This window comes from Carcharhinus amblyrhynchos, chromosome 9 (assembly GCF_965287045.1).
Source record: "Carcharhinus amblyrhynchos chromosome 9, sCarAmb.v2.hapA, whole genome shotgun sequence".
NCBI lineage: Eukaryota > Metazoa > Chordata > Chondrichthyes > Carcharhiniformes > Carcharhinidae > Carcharhinus > Carcharhinus amblyrhynchos.
In genome coordinates, this window is record NC_137332.1 from 32503939 (window position 1) to 32517684 (window position 13746).

At 40.5% G+C, this 13746-nt stretch overlaps 1 protein-coding gene across 3 annotated transcripts; it reads right to left on the bottom strand.

The window, feature by feature from the left end:
* Window positions 1–971: 971 nt before the first annotated feature.
* Window positions 972–13645, bottom strand: toe1 (target of EGR1, exonuclease). 3 transcript variants are annotated; one of them, XM_080196547.1, is made up of 8 exons: window positions 13626–13645; window positions 12719–12894; window positions 12594–12634; window positions 7311–7407; window positions 4783–4941; window positions 3914–4173; window positions 2582–2753; window positions 972–2246 (listed from the first exon to the last, which is right to left on the bottom strand). In XM_080196547.1, the coding sequence occupies exons 2-8, from the start codon at window positions 12827–12829 to the stop codon at window positions 1557–1559; spliced, it is 1530 nt and encodes a 509-aa protein (XP_080052673.1). In that variant the 5' UTR covers window positions 12830–12894; window positions 13626–13645; the 3' UTR covers window positions 972–1556. The 3 variants fall into 3 exon arrangements, with proteins under 3 accessions (XP_080052673.1, XP_080052674.1, XP_080052672.1); XM_080196548.1 differs by lacking the exon at window positions 13626–13645 and adding an exon at window positions 13439–13589; XM_080196546.1 differs by lacking the exon at window positions 13626–13645 and having other exon boundaries at window positions 12719–13589.
* Between the last annotated feature and the right edge of the window lie 101 nt (window positions 13646–13746).

A 13746-nucleotide genomic window follows, 5' to 3' on the forward strand; every position in this document is an offset into this window, starting at 1 on the left:
TATAAAATAATGAAGGGAATAGATAGAGTCAACAGTGGTAGGCTTTTCCCTAGATTGGGGACAATTACGAGAGGTCACGATCTAAGGGTGAGGGGGGAGAAGTATAATTTGGATACAAGAGGAAGGTTTTTCTCGCAGAGGGTCGTGGGGATATGGAATGCGCTACCAAGTAAGGTGGTGGAGGCAGACATGTTGGACTTGTTTAAGGTTTACTTAGACACATGAGCAAAACAGGGATGGAGGGTTATAGTAGACGGTATTAAATAGGGTCAGAGCCTCAGGACAACACCAGAAATGTAGTATTACATGTTAATGTTTTGTCTTTTTATTCCACAGGTGTCGGTCCACCTTGTTGTCAAACGAGGGGCATGCACACGGTGGGTCGTGCGTGGGCTGCTCTTGGAGGTTCCGAGAGTGGCCTAGTACTTTGTGTATGCTTAATCCTGGATCAGCAGATGGGCACCACAACAGCTCAGTGACCATCACTGCTAGCTGTGCAGATACATGGATTTGGGCCTGTGTCTGTGGGAGTTTGCACATTCTCCCTGTGGTTGTGGGTTTCCTCCCACACCCCAAAGATGTGCTCTTAGGCTGATTGGTGCACCAAATTGACACCAGTCTCCCCTGAATCTGGCTACATTAGGGGTTCCATTCACATACACACAGGGCATGGTAGGTGTAGGAAGATGTGGCAGCATAGGCTTGTTGGGCTGAAGGGTCTGTTTTCCATGCTGGGTTGTTCTTTGTTTAATTCTGGTCACCCTGCTATAAAAAGGATATTCTTAAACTAGAAAGTGCAGAAAAGATTTCCTTGGATGCTGTGGGACATGATGGTTTGCATTTTAAGAGGAGACTGGGCCTTTTGTTCCTGAAGCTTGGGGGGCAGTGAACTTTAAAGCAGTCAACATCTTTTCCCCAAAGGTAGGGGCGTTTTGAACTAGAGGGTGTAACTTTAGTCTGAGTGGGGAAGAGATACAAGAGTCCAGCGGGGCAATTTTTTTTCACTGAAGGTGGTGAATGGACAAGTTGGGCCAAAGGGCCTGTTTCTATGCTGTTAATGTCTGACTCATTGAACGTAAAGTCCAATCCAAAGGGTTCTGTGATTGAGGACCAGCTTTTAAAGTCAATCAATGTTTAACAAAAATAATTTGGAGAAAGAACAAGTTAATTCTGCAAGTAATATGCCATATGGAGAACAGGAAGGTCATCCAAATTGTGTTGAATGAAACATATCAATAAAGATTTCCAGTAAGGCTAGCCAATTCCCTGTCAAATACTACCTTGTCAAAAGATGAAACATATTAAATACCAAATTGAATGCTGAAAATGTTTGTATTAGGAACAGTGACTTTGCAGTGCAAAGCAAGCAAGGAAAACAAATTTAAATAAAAGATTGACAATGCCTGTTTAATAGTATCCCTCTTACCATCTCCAAGTCTTTAGTTTTCTATAAATTTAATTACATCTTTGAACAAGCTTACAAGAAAATTTGTTGGCTATTTTCTTATGTTTAATTAAAAATAGCTGCATTAGATTTTATTTAAATTTTCCAAACCTCATTGAATTGCTTGGGGAAAAACAATCTTGGCCTGGTGAGCTTTTGAGGATTTTGAGAATGAACTTTTACAAATCTGTAAGGGAATAGCTTTGCCACTCAGATAAAGTTTATTGTGGCAGTCAGGGAGCCATGGGTGGTTCTTTGTTGGATCGTTACCATTTTTCCACATCAAAATGTAAGCCATTATAAATCCAGTCATGAAAGCGTCAAACCCTGCACGATGGGTGCCCCCCTCATATTTTTCCACTTTGCTCTTTTCTGCCAATTCAGTTCTTGTACACTTTTGATCCTCAGGATTGTTATCCATTTTACTGCTGCTCAAAAATTCCCCCTGCGTTTCCACCATACCACAGAGATTGTCTTCACTTTCCTCCTCGTCTATGGTGGTCCCTGGGAGTTGCACATCACTTAAAGGCTTTTCCTGTATCATTTCCTCAGTGTCCATTCTTTCTGGTTCCACACTCACGTTGTCACACAATAACTTAGATGGAGGATCATCAGTGGGAGTCATATTATCTGCAACTGTGTATGCAGTAGGGTTGTCACTCGATTCCACTGCATGCTGTCTTCGTTTTCTCCTTGCCTTTTTCTTCTTTCTTTTTTCATTGATGCGTTCATCTTGATCAATAATGAGGTCAGTGTTGTGCGACAGGGAGCATTTTACTCCATTTGGACACCAGCCATAAGCCTTTTAAAGAGACATGCAAAGACATTTACAAGTGCATTATCAGAGAACAAACTTCCCATTATCACTATGCATTAAACTGGACTGAGCAAGGGTCACTGTTCCAGCTTGTATTTATAATCATGACATCATGCCCATCAAGAATGTTTGAAAAAAGTGACTATTCCCAAGCTGCTCTGCGTATCTATGACACAGGCTTGAAGCAAATAATCTATCTGGTCACTGGTGTGAAATAATGTCTATCTAAAGATGATTTATGGAAGGAGTACAGACATCCTTCATTTCACAAGATTCCTGCCAAAACCCAAAAGTTAAAATTTTATGTCCATTCTACTCACAGAAAACCTGTCACATATTTCCATTTTTCTCTCATCCGTAAGCTTTCCATCAGCCTCTGGGTGGTTGCAGTACCGATAGTCAATATAAGCCGTGAATGCCTGTTGATAGTTACAGAACTCAATGGAGAGATGCCTGCTGCTAGTGTCAATCAGTCTGGTATTCTCCCTTCTGCTGCAAATTGAAACAATTCATGTACTATTACTAGAGTCAGCATAACACAGTAAATTGGCACTATACTGTTCCAGGATTTCAGACATTAGACAAGCCTAGTATTACATTTCAAACCACCAAAGGTCTTAGAATAAAAAAAACAACAAACTCAATGACAAACAGGTACTGCTTGGCCTTTCCAAATTTATATTCACATCAAGTAGTTGAGAAATAAAATAAGTTTTTAAACAAAAAAACTCAAAATACACCTTTTAAAGGGTGCATGGGTGTGAAGTTTGAAAGTGCATCTCTGGCCTTAATTTTAAAAATCTAAATATTTGGGTAGCATGTGGCACAGTGGTTAGCACTGCTTCCTCACTGCAGGAACCTGGGATGCTATTCCTGGCTTGGGTCACTGTGGAGTTGCACATTTTCCATGTCTGCATGGGTTTCCTTCCACAGTCCAAAAAGGTGTGCAGGTTAGGTGCATTGGCCATGATAAATTCTCCCTTAGTGTACCCGAGCAGGCACCATAGTATGACAACTAGGGGATTTTCACAGTGACTTCATTGTAGTGTGAATGTAAGCCTACTTGTGATTAATAAACAGTTTGCTAAAGGTTGGGAATATCTGCACAGGAGTGAAAACACTTGTTCACATGGTGTCTGCATCAACCTTGTGTCCATATGGTCCTTGCCACTCTTTCAAAGAGTGCCTCATTGTGTTGGCCTTGAGCTCAACAGTAGTGCTCTCACCTTAGTCAGAAGGTTGACGGTTCAAGCCCCATTGTAGAGATTTGAGCACATGAGCTAATTTGACACTTCAGAGTAAGTGTGAGGATTGCTGCTTTTTGTGAAACCAAGGCTCTTTATGTTCTTAAAGATGGACACAAAAGAGCCCATGACTTGACAATAAAAGGAATTAATTCAATCAGCATTCATTCATTAACCAATAGCACTTTAGTTTTATAGTTTCAATACAAGAAAAAAAATTCATCAATTGTGCTTTTACAGCTTTTCAATAAAAAGGTAATTTAAAACATTCTTAATTCCTTATAAACTAAGGAAATTGTAAAGTCAGATTTCTGGGATTTAAATGATCATCTTTCCCATTTAACAACAAAATCACTTCCTTGGTCCCTCAATACAGAAGAAAATAACAGCTACTTTAAAACCACTTACCATTTTTTGAAGGCATATTCTAAGTAAGAGGACACAAAGCGAGTTTCAACTTCTGAAGCATATTTGGTATCATAAACCCCAGCTGGAAACATCTCAGACAGATCTGCTGTGAAGGTCACGAGCTGGTCTGGCAGGTTTGCGTAAAAACATTGGTATAGGAACGCCAGATCAATCAGCCCATTGTGAAGTATTAAAGGCTTCTTGGACTGAACAATTTCTAGGAATAGAGCTCGCATATTCTGGCCAAGACATTCGTTAGGCTGTGGAAAAATACATTAAAACAAATGATAAATTGTATTTGGGCACAATGGATTAACTAGGACCTGGACTATTGATATGACAAACCACCTCTGTTGCTAGGTGCCCTGGAGGGTCATATTGAACTGAGTTCAGGCAGTATCCATCCAGTTACTGCACAAAAGCTCAGGATAAAATTGTCTGCAACATACCACCAGATTGGCAAATTTAAGAAAATACAAAAAGTTTTATTTGTATAATGCAGAATATTCTTCTGATGTTGGGGTTGAGATGTATTGTTGGAGCAGGGTAGAGAAAGCATTACTTCAAATGTAACCATGGCAAGGCTGCCCTGGCAGCACTTGATACTGAAAAGGGGTGCTATTGTACACTGCATCCTGGCAGGTGACGATAAGACTGCATTGAGCTGTACAATGCTACTCAACACTATAACTTATGCACCAATAAATTAAATTGCACACAAATCAATGAAGTCAACATCCTTTCCACCCCTACCAAGCATGCAATAGTTGAAAGAGCACAAAGCAAGAAATCTAGCCTAAGCAAATAGATCTAAGGATTATTTTTATTTAAATAATGTAAAAACATTAAGAAATCAAGTCAGCCATTACCTTGTCATTCCCTTTGTGATACGGAATTCCTTTAGCATATTGTTTATTGAAGTCAAAGCCATGCTGGACCAAGAACTGAACAGACTGTGGCTCAATTGTGTATTCATCCATGCAGAGCAGGGTAATGTTGTACACCTGACTCAAATAGGTGCCTGCTGGCTGAAATATTTAACAGTTGTGATTAACCAATTGCAAACACACAAGTATCCATATTCATTTAAAACACTAGGGTAAGATACTTAACTTCAAAGTACATGGAAAAGACAGTTTATATGATCTTAATGGGGTAATGTATTAAAAACATGTTGACATTAATCCAATGTACCTGTTACACCCGCAGGGAGTACAATAATAGGCATTTACAATGTTGAACATCACAATAAGAGCAGCAGTTACACAAACAGAATTAACATTAACTGCTGCTGCTTCTGGTCATCATGTGCGCTGAGCAATTCCAACCTTCTTGAACCTTAGAAGGTAACAACACAGTACAGGCCCTTCGACCCTTGATGCTGCGCCAACCGGTGGAACGAATCTAATGACCCTTTAACCTAACCTATTCCAATGTTATCCATATGCCTATCCACTGACCATTTGAACGCCCTTAAAAGTTGGCGAGTCCACAACTGCTGCAGGCAGGACATTCCATGCCCTTACTACCCTCTGAGTAAAAAAGTATTAGCAGCTATATATCTACAGGGAAGCAAAAAGCATTAATATTAAATGGTAGTGATTTTTTCCCCTTCAGCCGGCTCTGTTGCAATTTACCCCCTCACCCAGACAGCTCCATTTCTGTGTGGCACAAACTGAGGAAAAGCTGAGGGACTTAAGGTTATTTTCATTAGAGAGAAGGTTATGAGATGACCTAATTGAGGCATACAAGATGATCAAAGGATTGGATAGGGTGGACAGCGAGAGCCTTTTACCTCGGATGGTGATGGCTAACATGAGGGGACATTGCTTTAAATTAAGGGGTGGTAATTATAGGATGGATGTCAGAGGTAGGTTCTTGACTCAGAGGGTAGTAAGGTCGTGGAATGCCCTGCCTGCAGCAGTTGTGGACTTGCCAACTTTAAGGGCGTTCAAATGGTCAGTGGATAGGCATATGGATAACATTGGAATAGTTTAGGTTAAGGGTCATTAGATTCGTTCCACTGGTTGGCGCAACATCGAGGGCCAAAGGGCCTGTACTGCGCTGTAATGTTCTATGTTCTAAACTCTAGAGCATGAAAGAACCCCCCACCCCCTGCTGTTCTCCTTCACATTCCCTGGATGGAAATGCAGCTCGTGCTCAGAAACACCATCAACCTAACCAAGAACTATTTATTTAACCCTGTTTGGAAGCAGGGCGGGGGGCATTTACACTATAGTGCCATACAATCCCACCCCTCAAAAATGAGGAGCTGGAGAAGAGAAGAAGATCTAATGCATCAAGATTCCTCCTGCTATTGAAAAATGAACAAAAGTAAAAAGCATAGCATAGGAATAGGCCCTGCGTGCTCCCCCCACCCCCAGCATGCCTGCGTCGATCATGGTGTCTGCCTCAACTAAACCTGTATGCACTTACGGAGTCTGTATCCTTCCATTCCCGTCCTATTCAAGTAATTGTCTCGTTGCCCCTTAAATGCCGCTATTGTACCTGTTCCCACCACTTCCTGGGCAATGCGTTCCAGACATTCACCACCCTCTATAAAAAAAAAGCTTGCCTTGCACATCTCCTCTAAACTTTTCTCCATGCACCTTACACTTATGTCCCCTAGTACTTGACTTTTCTACCGTAGGAAAGAGCATCTGATTATCCACTCTGTCCATGCCACTCAATCTTGTAAACCTCTATTAGGTCACCCCTCAACCTCTGTCATTCCAGTGAGAACTCAAGGGCAGGCTGAAATGAAGCACAAAATGCAGGAATGGCCTTCCCTGCTAAGGTAGTTTCCTATTGCACACAGAATGTCCCCTTTACCTCCGTTCTTATCCTTATCCATGCCTTCCAACTGTACTCAATTTCAATACTTTGTTTGCCCAACTCTCAACGTAATCTGTGAGATTGACCAGTCTTGATTCTAAAGTATTCACAGCTTTTATAGATATGCAGGGAGTGGAGCCGAACAGGCTAGTACTACATGGAAAGGACCCAATTTAGCCCATGATGTACAACAGGCGGCACAGTGAAGCAGTTGAACACTGCCAAAGGGAAAATTAATTATAAATAATATACACATAGAATTGTCACTCATTAGTCAATCTCACAGCTAGGATGCCACCGCCAGCCAATATACTTTCTCACACAAAAAGATAATAGAATAGTGCAGGGTGATGAAAAGGGCAAAATACAGCTTTCTGGCTGGATAATATTAAAAGGTCAAAAATGCCTCTGATGACTTTATAGAGATATTAGTGATTGCCATTGAGGAATTGGAAGGCTCAGAGGGACCAACTAGTCAGCGGAAGGTAAATAATGTTCTTTCGGAGGAACTTTCCGAACAGCACAAGGGATTAAACGGAATTTCTTTTGAAAAGGTTCTTACCTTGTCTGACAGCTGTTTGAAACTTGCTATCCCAAGAGATAAAACAGAACGAGTTCTGGCAGCTTGGCATATTGCTTTGTATCTGTCTTCAATTGATCTGTAGGACATCCAAGAAAGCAAGAATTATTCAATCTATCTTTAGACAGAGCTGTGTCATCTATGATAGCAGAGGAAGCAAAATCTAAAACTTGGTTTTAGATGTATTCACAAAGTGAAACATTAAAAACATACAGCTCCTTAACTCTACAACGTTCCAATGAGTGGCCCCATCTGGAGACACTCAACCTTTTAGATAATTAAGACTTATGTAGATTTACCCCACTGACTAAAACAACAGATACTGGGAAATCTTACACTGGCATCAATATTTGAAAGTAAGCTTACTCTAGTGAGATTTGTGGCAAGGAAGAGGACTTGCAGCACATCACCTCTGTGCTGACCAAAGAAAAAGTGCTACCTGCCTAATTCCATTTTCCAGCTCTTGAACAATGACCCTGTTGGCTATGATACTTCAGATCTATACTCCAGATTTTTAAAAAATGTGACAAGAGTTTCTGTCTCTGTCATACTTTTAGGCTGCAAATACCATAGCCCCACCACACTCTGGATGAAAAGGTTTCTCAACTCCCTCTATCCAGCACTTTCAATCTGTGCCCTGGTTATTGACTTCTGCTAAAGGAAATTGGTCCTTCCTACCCACTCCATCTAGGTCCCTCAATTTTTAAACTCCTTAAATTTCTACTCAGCCATCTGTATTTCAAAGAAAACAACCCCAGCCTACCCACTCTTTCTTCTTAGCTAAAGTTCTCCAGAGAGATTGAGGAGACTGGGCCTGTTTTCTCTGGGGTTTAGAAGAATGAGAGGTGATCTCATTGAAGTGTACAAGATTCTTAAAGGACTTGACAGGCTACAAACCAGAAGGAGGCTTTCCCTGCCTGGCAGAGGTCCAGGACCACAGGCAGAGTCTCAGGATAAAAGAGGCAGGCCATTTAGGACCGAGACAAGGAGAGATTTCTTCAGTCAGAAGGTGGTGAGCGTTTGGAACGTAAAGGTTCAGTAACTGGAGTACATTCAAGACTGGAAATTGATAGATTTCTTGATATTCAAGGGCTGTGGGGTTGGTGTGGAAAATGACACGAAAGTAGATGATCAGTCACAATCTAATTAAATGGTAGAGCAGGCTTGAGGGGCCAAATGACCTTCTCCTTTTACTTTAGTGATTTACCCAATTTTCCAAAATGCTACATGCCTCAATATTTCCTCTCACTGTACTTATCCCAGCCAATTCTTCACACTCCTCCTCACCTACAGTGTCAGCAAACCCCAACTCCTCTTTTGTGGGCACAAGACAAAAAGTCTTCAAGAAGAAGCATGCCCACGCCCCCCCATCTCCACATACAAGTTACCTTTTTGATCACCAATAGGCTGTACTTTTTCAGTTATCCTCTTGTTTTTAATGTACTTCTGTAACAACAGAGCTTTCATTGATTTTATTTCTAATCTTTTTTCATACTCTCACCTTGTCTTCCTAAATTTTTAAATTTCACCCCTGCATTTTCTATAATCCTCCAGATTTTCTGTTGTATCTGTCATGAGCTTTTCTTCATACCTTACTCTACCCTATGTTGTCTTTGACAGTCACTCGGGCAGGGGGTTCTAGATTTGAGAATCTCGCTCTTTATGGGAACGCATTTGTTCTGAACCCTCTCAATTTTCTGCTCAAGCACATCCCACAGCTCTTACTAATTTACCTTTAATCAGCTGTTTCCAAGCCACTTTTGTCATAGCACATCTCAGCTCCATAAAACTATCCTCACTGCAATTTAAAATTTTTACTTTGGGGCTACTTTTGTTCTTTTTAAAGCTGCTAAATCAATCTATCCGAATAATGATCAACATCACCAAAACGTCCTCTCCAGGATGCCTCTTCCATCTGCCCAAATTCATTCCCTAGAATTAAATCTAGGACTGCCCTTACCCTGGTTGGACCTTCTCTATGTTGACTGAAAAGGTTCTCTTAAATGCATTAAAAGATTCTGTGCCCACTAGACAGTACATTTTACACTGATATTATCCCAGTTAATGATCTGGTAGTTGAAATTCCCTATTACTGCCATATAGTTTGTGCACCTCAGCAATTTGTCCATATATTTTCTCCAACTTTTGCTGAAGTTTTGGGATCTATAGCTGTAGTTGAGAATTCTGATTAATTCTAAATATCTGACATGAGGATGATTAGCAGGGAATGTTTTAATTGCAAATAATACAAAAGTTTAAGTTTAAGTTACATATTAATAATATCATTAAGAAATGAATTTGTAACATGCCAGTAAAATGAAAGATGTATTCATGGAAGATACAGCACAAGCCAGGCACAAATTATGCAATAAAGTAAATTATCCATGTATATCCAGGCCCAAGGATAGTGCCAAATGATAATACATTTGGTATTAGAGCCAGTTTAAACTGGTTAGAGAATTGCTGAATCATAAGCCATTTTTGGGAGAGAACTTCCGTAAAACAGAGACGAATGACAGATCAATATTTTAAGTGTCAGATTATGATTCGAGCATCAAAATCATCATAAATAATTTGGCATGTTGATTATTAAACTCTAAATTAATTACTTGGGTGCATTTTGAGATAACCAAACTGTTTAATTGACCAATCTTTTGGTACAAAAACAGATCTGTGGAGAAAGCTCAGTGTTTCTGTGGTGTCATTCAGCCTAACTTGGATCTCTCCTTCAGCTGAAATCTTTGCCTATTGTGTGTTTCTTGTTCTGTATTTTCTAGGTTTTAATAAAAAGAGTATTAAAAATAACTTCTATTATGCTTTGAAGACTGAGTTTTGTTTATCTTTGCAAGAGGAGTTTACTTATCAAAGTTGCTTTTTAAAACTTTCTGAAGTATTTTGGCCACCAAAATAAAATTCCCTGCTGCAAAAGCTTACTCTTGGCAGTGTGAATGTTCACTGTTTCCCAGTTCAAAGATGGCTTTGTCAGTGGCAGTAGGCCTCGATGTGACTGATCAACAATCTTAGCAAGTTGTGTGTGAGATAGATCAATTCAAGGTGATTCATCCTTTAATCAATACCAAAGGGCATGATTTTGGTCATTGTGCAGGTGCAATCAAAATAACTGTTCAAGATTTACAAAACCTATTTTCAATTTCAAGATTTCTAGGAAGAAAATGAGTAAACATATTTTAGGAACATTAACTCGTGCAGAAATGGGCAAGCACAGTTGTTGGATGAAAATCTATACTTGTAATTCCTTATTTGCTGAGTTCCTCATATCCACCGTGCCATTAAGGGTTGCTGTGGACAAAGGACAGCACTTTTTTAAAAAAAAAGTTTATTTATTAGTCACAAGTAAGGCTTACATTAACACTGCAATGAAGTTACTGTGAAATTCCCCAAAACCACATTCCGGCACCTGTTCAGGGCAACGCACCTAACCAGCATGTCTTTCAGAATGTGGGAAGAAACAGGAGCACCTGAAGGAAACCCATGCAGATACAGGAAGACTGTGCAAATTCCACACAGATAATGACCCAAGCTGGGAATCGAACCTGGGTCCCTGGAGCTGTGAAGCAGCAGTACTAACCACTGTGCTGTCCAATTTCCCAAGAAGAGGGAGAGAAAATCTTCAGGTCATACGTAATGGAATAAAAAAGCCAGAAAGAAATAAACTAAGATTGGATCATCCGACTCCTTTTCTGAGGAAGTGGTGTTTACTTATTTAGATAAGTCAACAGCTATCAATAGTTAATTAGCATCATGTAAAAATAGTTCCAAAGTCCTTCACAGTTGCATTCACACAGAGCAGCAAAAGGGATATTAGTTAGATGACCAAAAACCTGGTGAAAGCAAGGTAAAGCAGCAGAGAGGTGCAAGAAGGGAATTCCATATCTTCCAGTGTCTAGGCCCCAAGGTATGGCCAATAGTGGAGTAACTGAGATTGTGAATGCCCAAGAGGTTAGAATTGAAGGAGGGCAGATACCTTGGATGGTTGTGGAGTTGGAGGAGAATACAGAGATAGAGGGGGAGTAGGCCACAGAGATAGGAAAACAAGGGTGATAATTTTAAAATCAAGGCACTGCTTGACCAGGTGCTAGCACAAATTAGTAAGCACAGGAATGATGAGGATTGGGAGTTACTGCAAAGTACAACATGGGAAGCTGAATTCAAGTTTATAGGAAGAGAATCTGGAGACCAGTCAGGACTAGATTAAAATAGTTACTTCTGGAGGCGATATAGGCTTGGAAGAGGTTTAAGGCAGATGAGCTGAGAAAGGGGTGCTGAGTGATATTATGGAGTTGGAAATTGGCAGTCTTAAGAGATGGCATGTGAATAAGCAGATGGAAGTTAATCTCAAGATCAAATGTGATCTTGGATCATCTGACTCCACTGTTCAAGGTTGAGAATGGACTGGCCTTTGTCAGGGAGAGTGATACAAGTCAGTCAGTTAAGGAACAAAAGCCTGAAGCAGAGACTGGAAACATTGGTTTCAATCTTACCAATATTTATTGCATTAAATTTCTGATTATCCAGCACTGGAAGTTGGATAAGCCGTTTGATAATTCATTAATATTGGAGGAGTGAGAGGAATGGTGGTGAGGTAGAACTGATTCTCAGCAAACATATGAACGCTAATGCTGTGCAAGCACATAGATGGGAAGTAGGTGGAAATCAAAGACTGATCCTTGAGGGACCCCAGAGGTAATGGTGCAGGAGTAGGAAGAGAAGCCACTGCATGATTCTCCAGCTTAGATAGATAAGAATGGAACCACGTGAGAGGACCCCACCCAACTGGATGACAGTGGGGAAGCAATGGAAGACGATGGTATGGTTAATTGTGTCAAAGTTTGCAGACAGGTGGGGAAGGGAAAATTCACTTTTGTGACAAGTAACGTAGGATGTTATTTGTGACTTTGTTAAATGCTGGCCATGGCAGTGACACCCGCATCCCAGAGAAAAAATAGTTAAAAGAAAAAACTGTGACATGGTTAGAAACCTGATTGGAAGAATTCAAAATGGAGTTTCAGAAACAATATAAATGGATTTGGGTCGTGACAACTAGTTCAAGGACTTGAGAGCAAAGGGAGATTGGAAATGGGATGGTAGTTTGCAAAGACTAAGAGTCATGGCTTTTTTTTGGGGGGGAGAAAGGTGATGACAGCATTAATTTGCAAGGATAGCACTATAATCACAATACTATAAGATTTCTGAACTGAACAAAAGGGATAAACTCATTTAACCACAAATCAAATTTCTACTCACTGTGCCAACAAAGCTTTTCGTGTCCCAAGTCCACTCAGTTCCTGTGAGCAGAGCAGTCAAATATAAATGTTTGTTGTTTTAAAATGACTTTAAAACAATTAGGAGATAAGAAACGCTGAACTCACAGTATCAAGGGCTATGAAATTTGCTGTCCGTACTGCCAGCAGTATCGATGGCCAGATCTCCTTAAAATTGTCAATATGGACATCAACAACAGGCACTTTCACAAAGGACATCGTCACCAGGTTCTTGCCAATGCAAGACAATTTGTATTTATTAAGTCCACTTCATCTCATTCAGTCTTTAAAAAAAAAGATGCATGTTAAAAATAATTGGGAGATTGTTTGCCCTATTAACATATCATTTTACAAGTGCACTGTATGCCTGCACTAAAATATTTTCTTTCAACAAAACCTTTCTCTATGGCTCAGCTTCATTATATTGCTTGTCCATCACAAATTTATAAAAACATTTTCCTATCATGATAGACTCAATGGAAACTTAACGTATTATTATATGTAATCTAAATGCCATTGCAAACTGTTCCAACTTTGCTCAAACTATGTTGGGATTCTATGAGTGACTTAGGGTAGCAAAGAGTGCTTAGGATAGCTGGCTCAACACCCACTGGTCTAAAGATACTCATATTTAAAAAGGTAAAATAAGAGTTGTGTTAAATCCAGATTGTTGCACTGCCCTCCCTCATTTGCAGCTTAGCTCAGCTCTCCCAAATTTCGCTACGTAGTTTCCCCAGATAACTTCCGCTTGATTTTTTTTAAGAAATCAGAGTGGTTCTTTGTGCAATTCTGATAAAAGGGCGGGAGACACAACAATAGAAACGTTGCCTGAAGCTTGGGGAAGTTCAGGAGAGTCACACAGTCAAGACCCCCTTAGTGATTTGAGACACGCTGTTGCTGTAATTCTCCAGCTGCCCCCCCCCCTCGCTCTCTCCCCGGTGGGTCTTTATTTAGGGGCTCACAGAGCGGACACACTCTAGCCAGTGGGACCTGGACTCAGTCACCATGCACCCACCTGCAGACAGACCCCGGGTCCTTCTCTGCAGCAGTCGCGCCCGGATGAGGCCTGAAGCAAACGGAACTCCTCCAGGCCGAGGGGGAGGGCTTTTAAACTCGGGGATAAAATTCAAACCCTC

Bases quoted from the DNA above. Each gene is read 5' to 3' on its own strand.
- toe1 (XM_080196547.1), bottom strand. From the start codon at position 12,829: ATGTCCTTTGTGAAAGTGCCTGTTGTTGATGTCCATATTGACAATTTT. The intron at 12,635-12,718 runs GTGAGTTCAGCG...CTCTGCTCACAG, and splicing joins ATTTCATAGCCCTTGATACT to GAACTGAGTGGACTTGGGAC. The intron at 2,247-2,581 runs GTGAGTAGAATG...TCTCTTTAAAAG, and splicing joins AAATATGTGACAGGTTTTCT to GCTTATGGCTGGTGTCCAAA.